At 38.2% G+C, this 11,363-nt stretch overlaps 1 protein-coding gene across 1 annotated transcript in view; it reads left to right on the top strand.

Moving 5' to 3' along the window:
- The first annotated feature begins 4,256 nt into the window (after positions 1 to 4,256).
- LOC124594834 (U3 small nucleolar RNA-associated protein 14 homolog B) overlaps positions 4,257 to 11,363 on the top strand; it is a 67,937-nt gene continuing 60,830 nt past the window's right edge. Inside the window, exon 1 of the mRNA XM_047133282.1 lies at positions 4,257 to 4,537. Within this exon, the coding sequence (XP_046989238.1) occupies positions 4,434 to 4,537 (104 nt within the window). The 5' untranslated portion in view covers positions 4,257 to 4,433. The remainder of the gene's footprint in view (positions 4,538 to 11,363) is intronic.

The raw sequence follows: 11,363 nt of genomic DNA, 5'->3' as shown, positions 1-11,363 counted from the left end.
ATGTATTGAACTCTGAAGTTTGTTTATTTCTTGACTTGATCTTAGGTGATTCAGTGCAGTTCAAAATCTGGATAAATTCTAGTGTTCGATACCACATGTAGCTTTGACCAATGACGTCATACATAAGGCGAAGATGCTGCAATGGACTATCTATGAATGGAACGGATCATACTAGTAAACAAACGAATGTAGCATGCCATAAAATAATACATTTAACGTGACTATTATTTATGTGCGAATTTCAGTCAAACGAGTTGAAGATGACTGAAATAAATAAGAACACAAGAGCAATTACGAGTGCATATATCATATTACATTTTGCACATGTACTGCAGAAACGATCCAAATAATGAACCGTCCAACAGTTGGAATTGGTAACTACAACCAACCAATGTAGGAGATTATTACTAGTTACCGATTCCAATATTACTGTTTGTTATGCAAAAGTCTTATAACATATCAGGAACGTGCTGGAAAAATGATCTTGTTAGTGAACTAGAGAATACGATTAGTCTTTCAAAAAATGAAAATCTTTACACACATTACTGCAACACTCAAAGAAATAAAACGCAAAAATGATCGAACCTTGCAACCGATAACTATACTACACGAAAGTCACACCAGCTACAGTAGCTCCAAATAACACTCAGTAAAATCGATACACCAGGAGTGACAGTAAAAATAAAAGAAGTGTAGCAGAAAGATCGGTAAGCAAAACATAAAAGTGGCTACATAAAAAGAAACTTACCGCATATGAACTTCCAAAGGAGTCAATGATCGAGGCTGACAAGTACGAAATAGGACATAACAAGAAATAATAACGTAAGAAGGTGAAACTGTAACGAAAGAAGCAAAATCCAGAATAACAAATGAAAAAAATAATAAGTAACACAAACTGTCAGGCACGAAGGAGGTACCACCCAAATCAGTTGTTCCCTACCACCCGTCCTCAATCAGATGCAAAATTTTAAAATAATAAAACCACGAGTCAACCATATAAACGCTCTGGCAAAGACACAGCAATACCCGTCAGCCCACCATTGTAACCAGACAATATTAAAAGGACAGAAAAACCTCCCTCCAGAGAAACAAAAAACGTAGCCCTCGCACAATACAGTAACATAAAAAAACGCAACGCAAAACAAGAAAAAAGTATCAGACCCACCAACACCTAACTAACAAAATGAGGCTTGTACATTTTGCTGACTACTTTCATAGATGCAAGAAATAAACAATAACCTTTAGGAATACTCTTCCTCCAACGGTATTCATCTGAATGGCCTTGCAAAACTGAAATACTTCTCTTTCCCCACCTGACATCAGATTATGCAGCCCCTCAATACCCCTTGATAAGTATTAGTACATGCCCCCATCTTATAATCTTTAAACTGAATATTGTGATTCACGACCAAGTGATGATAACCCCTTTCACCCAACCCCCTGTACGAAGCAAACCCATCCAACATGACTACAGAACCTTCTTCCACATATTCTTCTATTAAATATGTCAAGACTTCCTTTGTCCGATTTGGTACAACCGTAAATACAGCATCAGCACAATCTCCTCCAGAAACTACTATTCCAAAAACCCAAAGCCCAACAACCTCGTGCCCCCTTTTGTATTTTCTCTTTCCGAAATGTGACTCATCTACTTCAACTATAACCCCCCCCCCCAATGACCCCCTATACTTTATAAATTCCCTGCAGACTTCTCTGCAAAACGAGAACCAGTAGACTACACTGCCACATGAAACCCCTGCATCGTGCATGACAGATCTGCAAGAATATTCATAGCAGAAATAGTAGGTTAGCATGACAATTACTTCTAAATTCAGCCTCGATCTTTCGAACAACGTCCCCCTGCGTATGGATCTCCATATGTTATTTTTTCTGCACCTCCACATGTATTCGTCGGAAGTTCGTGATGACGCAACCTTCGTCAAACCCATATAATTTACAGAGACACTGTACTTGCAAAATTCAGCAATGACGCCCAATGATTGCAAAATTTTATAGTTGATTTATGGTCACTCATTTTCTGAAGCAAAATTTTCGCAGTAAAAACAACTGACTCATCCATAACGAACAGCGTGAGAAATCAAGACCTTATGAATCCCGACTACTTATATATCACGACTACTTTCATTAACGAAAGATGCCGAAAACTAATTACGAGACCAAAACAAAACAATCTACATCAAATTTTTAATACACATGCGGAACGAGGAAATCCAGAGAAATCATTTAACGTCAATCGACAGCAATCTGCGGCACAAACAAAATAACATCACACATTACATCATTGGTCAAAGCCGACGGGCGCTATCGGACTCTAGAATTGACCCCAAAATCCCACTACAATTTATCACTGGTCATATACACACTCACTAACCATTGGAACATTTTTACATATTGTAATTCGATAATTACAATCACATAAGTTGTCCAAAATTACAGAAAAGTTATTATTTGGCGGTTACAATTGAAGTGCATGAAATAGGATACAAGGTCAAATGGGTATTTGTCGTTTTAATGGAAAAATCGGTGAAATGATTCACATAAACAATGCTAGTTCCATTTTCGTTAACTGCACTGAAATTGTACTGTATTATCCCAAGTATTCCTAACATGTTTACTTCTTCAAATATGAGCATATTATTTTTTTAGTGTAAACAGAATTTCAATATATAATCCAGCAGCCTAAATAAACACTTTGTTTATATTCTCAGTTTAGATTCATATTGTGAATTACACTAATTAAGACATAATTAGACGTTTTTATGTTAAACACCATTGTAGCAAGTCGAGAGTATGACAAAGAGAGTTGTTACAGTCTACTAACACTACAAAATACAGAACATTTTGTTCTTTTTTTGTTACACAATTGTCTGTAAACAATAGTGATAACTACAATTCAACGAATAGACGATTCATGTTTCTACTAATAGATGAACGCACTATTAGCGAATACTTTGACATGAAGATCTAGAAAATCACTTTCAGATCTCACAAGGCGAAATTACATGTTTGTGTCCTGTCTAGTAACATAATAGTTAATCATATGATACAAATCAGCTTTCAATTCGTTTGAAAACTGGGCTGCTAGATTTCAAATGTTAATACAATTAACGGTGTAAAGCACTGAGGCAGGTTGTCTAAATGATTGTCACATATTCAACACTGCTTTGATAGCTCTGGTTGTCTTTTGTTGCCACAAGAATAATGTTAGTGTGCACTCTAGTGTTTACAGAGACCGATATAAAGAAGAAAACGTTAATAGATGAAACTGTAGCATGCAAGCAACTGTTTTTCATTTACAATGATTCCTAATTTGTGAAGGATGAAACCACTTTTAATAGGTTGCTGTATACCTACTGAGTGTGTGCCTCCCATGTCAATTTGAGATCTAGGTGTATGACTAGGTGTCACTGAGTTTGTGATGGAAAATGTAAATAGCATCAGCTTTAATTTTATGTAAGATATGGATGACATGAGAAAAAAATTAAGGGTACCTATCACATCTATTTTCTTCACCAGATTAAATATGGGTTCACAATCTGGGATAATTTGGCAGTAGCTAACTTTTGAGAATACACAAAAGGCCATTTGGATCACGAAGGATATAAACCTAGAAACTCCAATGAGCCCCTTTTTAAGCGTTCAGGTGTTCTAACTTTACAGTGTATTTACTTTATGGAGACTCTACTTTCTTAAAACTAACGTTATCGGCAAGAAATGGCAGACTATTTGAACCAATTTGAACAGTGACTGTCATCACCATAACAATGTGCTTGTTGTTGTTGTTTTGATCTTCAGTACAAAGACTGGTTCGATGCAGCTCTCCACATTATCAGTTCAACCCTTTTCATCTCCGAATAACTTCTGCACTATTTGGAAACTGCTTCTGTATTCATCTCTTTAATAGTGCAAACTATATAAAAAACAAGTAAATTCCAGCATAAAATATAAAGCAACAGAAACAAAAGATAACAAAGAATTTTTTCCTTTTTTATTGGCTTCTGGCATACAATAACAAAGAAATAAAGGGAAATGAGAATGAGCGAGTAATGTGGGAGTCGGCGAACGTAGCACACGTCTAAGCAATTACTTTCAGAACGGTAGAACACGCGCAGCCAGGTATTGTCTGAAGCCGGGTGGGAATGGTCAAGAGTTTCCTATTATTGATCCGAAACGTCAGCGAAGCCAGACCCTCGACCTACTCTACCTAAAATCTTTGGGCCCGCTGTACTGTAACTTTGGCGTGTTTACATCGTGCGATGCACGTGTTTAGATGTGCGGTGTTGTTTACACTGTTTGGCTGTGTAACAGTAATGTTTATGTGTCGTAGAGTTTTATGTCAAATGTGGTTATAATCAGACAGTCAGTAAAAGCTACATTCTCCCTACGTAACTGTGTATCAATTTCCAACAATAATGGATGAGAGCAAAGCAAGTGATATTGAATCCGAGAATGAAGTTTTGGATTTAGAGCATTCGAAACTTTTGTCAGCTGTTAGACAACTGGATGGGAAACAGCGGTAATTACGTAGTGTTGTCGATTACTAAGTATCTTCTGTTATTATTGTGTACACAATTCTAATTTTTAAGCACTGAGCTGTACTTAACAGGCTGCATTTGTTTTTGTTTCTGAATTAGTGGCTTTACGATCAGTTTCGTTGTTTTACGGGAAATACGACTGGTTACTAGCCACGTGTTACTAACTGTCGCTGCCAACGATTTAGACACGTACTTCCCATTCGCCGTGTCGCATGTAAGAGTGAAAACCATGTCATGCCGATGATCAATGTGGATTATTTAAAAGTAGTCAGAGAACCCTGAAGCCATTTTTGCAGCGGCAGGACCTTCTCATGAAATTTCAATCAGAGAGTGAAAATATTTGTTGGCACCCATCTACATAGGGGCAAATAATCATCGTAATAAAATAATAGAATCAGAGCTCGCATGGGAAGATTTAAGTGTTCGAGAGTGGAACAGTAGAGAAGTAGCTTAAAAGTGGTCCAATGAAGCCTCTGCTAGACACTTAATTGTGAATTACAGAGTAATGATGTAGTTGTGGATACCATAACAGAAGAAGAGAGCTAAAAAATGAAGGTTATACAAAACTACATTGGATGTAACATTACAAAAACTTATTAATTATCTATGGTAACAGATGTGCATGCATTGCCATTGATCATGTCAGAAATTCATGCACTGTGCAAATATGTGCACAGCACCTTTGTATCAGTCATCATCTGAAATGTAAATTGTGTGGCATGGTAATGCATATAAGAATAGTAGTGTTACCACATTATTTAACTGCTGCATCCACTCAGCAGTGACAAGAAACCAAACCTTGCAATGTTTCCTACAAATGGCACTATATACACTGCTTCATGGAAGTGACACATGTGCATGATTGTGTGGGAAAATGTAACTGTCAGTCAGAAAATAAAAATGCAAGTATCTAACTGAAATATTGATTAGATTTCAGAGTATATCTCTGTGTTATACTAACCATTATATCGAGACGTGGGTACATACTATACATGATTGTCACACGTTACCATCAGCACAAAAACTTTTAGTACAATTGTCAAAATGTATTTCATGAATAGAAGATAAATATTTATACCATATATATTCAGTACAATATTGATGAGCTACATATATACTGTCGAATCTCAAAACCATCTTGGTACATGAAGTTGAAGAATGGGTGAAATTATAGGCCTACATACATCTTTATTGTAAAATGAAGCATTCACAACCACATCAGAGGAAATGTGAAACAGCAGCAAAGTTCATCACAATGTAGAGAACATACATCAGAAACTAGGTGTGGGCAAAACAAACTTTTTAGGCCTCATAAATACATAAATAACTGATGCCCCTGCAGAGAATGATAAGATAAAAAAAAATAACGCAGCACACATGTGGCAGAGACAGAGGAGGTGGTTAGAGTTAAATGTGAGACAATCTGGTATAAGGTTACTACTGCCTACGTTTAAGTATGATGCAATAACCAGAGTTAAGTAGAATATTTTATTGTTATGATACAGTCATTTTCACATAATGCCACATATTTTTGAAGCAATGTGCCTGAAGGTCGCAATCACATGATTAACGCGTGCAGTGGCTCAGCCTGTGCCCTAACTATGCGTTACAAAAACTTTCGTATTTTACACTTACTATTGATTTTGGTTTATTCGCATTTTTATTCCCTTTCATGTAGATCATTGTCTGCATTTTTATAGTTTTTTCTTATATCAGTGAAATCCAATATTTCTTGTGTTATCCAATGGTCTCTACTGAGCATCGTCTTTTTGCATTTTTGATCCTCTTCTATCTTCACTATTTCCTCTCACAAAGGTAACTATTCATCTTCTGTTGTATTCCTTCCCCTTATTTTAGTCAATCATTGTGTAATGCTTCTTCTAAAATTTCCTACAATCAGTGTTTCTTTGTCTGTTTATCCATGTCCCGTCACCTCATTTTCCTCCCATTTTCCAATTTCTTCAGTTTTAATTTATAGTTCATAACCACAAAATTATGGTCTGTCCCCACATCTGAGCCTGGAAATGTTGTGCAGTTGAAAGTCTGGTTTCAGTCCAGTTTTCTTTATTCATTATTAGTGCTTTCCTCTGTTGCCCCTTCTCTTGTAGTGATATTTAATGTGCTGGTGGCTGGCATTCAACAATGTTAAGACTCTTAATTAGAAATGAAACCATGTTCTTCATAAATGCCCTGTCTGACAAAAAAAAGTGAAACATCCAAAAGACGTGATGGGTGACGTGTCCTAGGTGGTAGGCTGCATACAATAAACGATGAGTTCCCAAACAGCATGTGACACTTTGTTAACACAGCACAGAAAAAAACCTGTTTCAGTATTATTTAGATTCTGACTGATACAACTGAAATGGATCCTCCTGATCCGTTATGAATATGGCAAAGCCAGACTTTGTTGTGACAGTGTTCTGTTGTGACAGTAGTCTGTTGTGAGGTAGGTGGAGACAGTAACTGCTGTGTACAGGTTCATGTAGAAGAATATCAGTTATGGTGACACCAAATCCAGGAAAGGCCAGCATCTTGAAGAGGTGAAAATTCCAAGGGTGATGGCTGGCAGATCAGCGGATGCTGTTGGGTATCTTCTGTGGATGGCAGCCGAGATACTGAGTCCAGGATAGACCCGTGTTAGAGGAAGTGAAGATTTCAAGTTCGCTGGCTGGCGGATCAGTTTGGCATGGCAGGCATAAGCCCTCACAGATGGACCACTAGGTGCAGACAGCATACGTGGAGAAAGTGTTTGCACAGCAATCGCCGACATAGTGTAACTGAGGCAAAATAAGAGGAACCAGCCTGCATTCACTGAGGCATATGGAAAACTGCCTTAAGAACGATCCACAGATTGGCTGGCACACTGGACCTTGACACTAATCTGCCAGGCAGATTTGTGCCGGGGACTGGCACGCCTTCCCACCTGGAAAGCAGTGTATTAGACCGCACGGCTAACTGGGCGGGCTTCCTGCACCATTTGTTGGATGCTAGCAGCAGTCAGACTAAGGGAATTATGGTACCCATGCATAGACTGCCATTAACACCACAACACAAATGCCTGCATTTTGAAATGGTGGTGTTACCTGGAAGCATGGACTGCTGTTGAATGGCATCCCATTGTGTCCAGTGATGAATTGTGGTTCTGCGTTATCCCAAATAGCCATTGTAGGCAAGTAAGGTGGCAACTTGGCAGGCGGTCTCATTCTTCCAATGTTTTGGAGAGACAGAGTGATTTTATCCTGGCATCATGTTTTGGGGAGCCAGCGAGTATGACTTCAGGTCACAGGTAATTGTGACTGAGGGAACTGTGATGGCACAGTGGAAAGTAATGGACATCCTGCATCCCCATGTGTTAACTTTCATGTGACAGTATCGTGATGCCATTTTTCAACAGGACAGTGCTTGTCCACACACGGCAAATGTAGCCATGAACTGTCTGTGTAGTGCTGAGATACTCCTGTATCCAACAAGATCCCTAGCTCTGTCCTTGATAGAACATATGGAATCAGCTCAGACATCAACTATGTCCTGGTGCCAGTATCCAGTACGTCAAAGACCAATTACAACAGGTGTGCCGAGCTTAGCTCAGGGAGGAAAGAACTGCTTCAGACATCCTTCTTAACTAAATCAGTGGATGCTTCCAGGGCAAAGGGGTGCAATGTTTTACTAAGTGGGCTCATACTGCCAAGTTCTTTGTCATTTCCTTCTCTTGTTCTGGGTGGTTCTCTCTTCTCCTTCATGTTTTTTCCAGGCAGTGTATTTTTGGTGAGACCGGTTGTCAATGTGAGTTTTAGGAAATTCACAAGAAGCTGGTATACCATCATAAGCCCTGAACATTAAACTGAGTTCACAAGGAATCTGTCTATGTAGTTCATTAGGGATATGTTAATGTTATTGACCACCTCTCACAAAGTAGTTTGTGCAAATGTATGTTTCACCCTGTCTTTGGCTACTTTGCCTGAAATAGTGCTTTATTGAAAACAAAGACCTAAGCGGTGAGAAAAGGAAATTTATTTTTCCCAGACCGTACCTTTGTACTGTTGTATTTGGCTATGAGTGATTGACAAACATTTAGAATCAATGCATATGTTATAACTATTAGGATGGTGAATAATTTTGTAGAAATTTTCTTTTTGCATGTTGGTATTTTGATTGCTGGGGGTTTGTTTATGGACTGTTGTTTTTTATTTGTAGTTTACTGTTGCTAATTAAGTTTACTTATTATTATTTGGAGATAGTGAATGGAGCTGTGTACACTGGAAAATGGAGCACGAAGTCGCGGAATCCAAACATCCAAACATTTACGACATCATCTTCTGTTTGAGTTTAGTAGAAGGCTGACACCAGCAGAGGTGGCCAGGAACATTTGTGCTGTGCACGGGGACAATGCAGTTGGACAGAGCACAGAAAGAAAATGTTTTAATCGTTTCAAGGAGCGTCGTTTTGACATTAGTGATCCTCCAAGTTCTTGGAGACCTGTGGGGTCTGATGAAGATTGTTTAAACACATTAATCCTCAGTGAATCATGTCATAGTACATGGTACTTAGCAGATGTGATGAACTGTGATCATTTCACCATTGTGGAACATTTCCATGCTGTGGGGAAGGTTCAAAATTCAGATGTATGGGTACCACATGCTCTACGCCAAAATTACAGAAATCAGCAGGTAGCCACATGTGCGTCTCTGCTTGCTTGTCACCAGTTGACTCACGAACAACACTAACCATTCCTGTCCTGTTTTATTGCTGGTGATGGGAAATGGTTTCTCTGTCCTCTCATAAGGAAAATATTGGAATTGTTCACCCGAAACAAAGCTGTGTGTGTCCACAAAAGATAGTGATATGCATCTGTTGGAACAGCAATGATGTGGTATGCTACGAATTGCTTACCCAAGGTGCTGACATTTATTATCAACAACTGAGATGTCTTGCTGATGCTATCCAAGAACAACGACCAGGAAAATTATGTGAAGTGACCCTCCTCCATGATAATACCCACCCGCATTCCGCTAGATTTTGAGTCAACACTATGGAGGGGGGGGGGGGGGGGGGGGGGGAGTTGGAGTGTTAAGTCATTCTGCACCCTCCGTATTCACCTGATCTTGTGCTCTTTATCAAACAACCCTAAATAAACTTCCTTTCTGGACGAAAATGCGCTCTGAACATGGCTCGACGAGTTCTTCACCTCAAAACCACAGGATTTCTAAAATTGCGAAATTTAAAAGTTACCCCGGCTGCGGCAGACTGTTGTGAATACTGATTGATAATATATTATTTATGAATGAATTCTCTGTTATGTGTACCTGTTTTGTTTATTAAACTTACAGAAAAACACTATGAACTAAAGCACCAATTTAATAAATAAATAAGTAAAATAAAGTAAAAGCAAGAAATGGAAATTACGTCGCAGTTTAAGAAATATGTATATGGAGAGATCAGGTAAAAGCAATTGAAAGGAGAAAATTATTATCAAGGCGTAACAGCTTCCTTAGACGTATTTTCAAGGGAATATTTATTGAGGAGAAAGTAGGCGAAAAACCAAGCCAGCCAAGAAAAGGAGAGAGAATGGAGAACCTTTACTGCCAAAGATACAGAGAGTTAAATTGAATGGTTGCAATGATAAGGCACAGGCATTTGTAAGTGATGATGTTTCTTGTGGATAGATACTTTACACCATACATTTTGAAAACATTAACTTTTCTGTTGGTAAGCTACATGATATTCTACACAAAACATCTTTTTCAAGCTTTTTCGCTTGAACGTTTAACTGGTAAGTCCGTAGATCAAGGACAGTGTTGCTACTTACAATGTATGAAGCAACATTTGCAGCACTTGACAGAGGGCATACTGGAAACACAAAAGGTGGTGTTAACAGCTAGTTGAAAGTTTGAGAGACCAGTGGATAGATGGTGTGTTTAGTAGCAGTGAGAGGAAGCAATGTGAAATGAGCAGCATATTTGAAAATCACTGGTTGTAATCACACACATTTACCAAATAATCTCCGCAATGATAAAAATAAATTTGTGACACATGATACATTCAAAAATGGGTATGCAAATTAATATGAGACATCCACAAATTGTGGTTATGGATTGTTTTCTGAATAATATTTGAACTGTTCAGTTGATACATCTGCATTTTCTGGTGTGTGGTACCAGCTGTCTGCACAGACAAGCTTTTTAGGCTGTGTAAAAAGGCAATAAGGGTGGTAGATGAGGTAAACTAGAGACAGCCTTGTAGAGGCTACCATCTCTCTATGCACAGCCTGCAGGCAATCATGTTTGCAAAAATAAACCCAGATCATAATCTAATACACAGTACTGTACATAACTACAGTGCACAGAGAAGGGAAAACATTCACAAAATTGTGGGCAATAAAAAAGTGGCAGACTGCGGTTCACATACAGTAAGGACATTTTTTTTTACGATAGACTGCCTTCTGATGTCAAGATAGGTGATTCAAATGCCTTAAAGACTAAACTGAATTTTTTATTAATAGAGAATTGCAGTTATTCAATAGAAGGGAGCATCTGAATGAGACAGTGCAGTTCTTAAGAAGCTGAGCTCATATTTGCCTATCCTGATTTAGATTTTCTGTGATTTTCCTAAGTCACTTCAGGCAGATGCTAGGATGGTTCCTTCACCAAGGCTACGGTTGACACATGCTATTCTCTTAGTGTTATTACTTGTTCTGTGTGTGTGTGTTTATTTTTGAGCTAAGATTTATTTTTATTGTACTGTGATGACAAATCCTGTATCATTGTAAGATGATCCATGCATGAATGAATGAATAAATAAAAATAAGGT

Source organism: Schistocerca americana, chromosome 2 (genome assembly GCF_021461395.2).
Source record: "Schistocerca americana isolate TAMUIC-IGC-003095 chromosome 2, iqSchAmer2.1, whole genome shotgun sequence".
Taxonomy (NCBI): Eukaryota; Metazoa; Arthropoda; class Insecta; order Orthoptera; family Acrididae; genus Schistocerca; species Schistocerca americana.
This window is presented reverse-complemented; position numbering and strand designations above follow the sequence as displayed.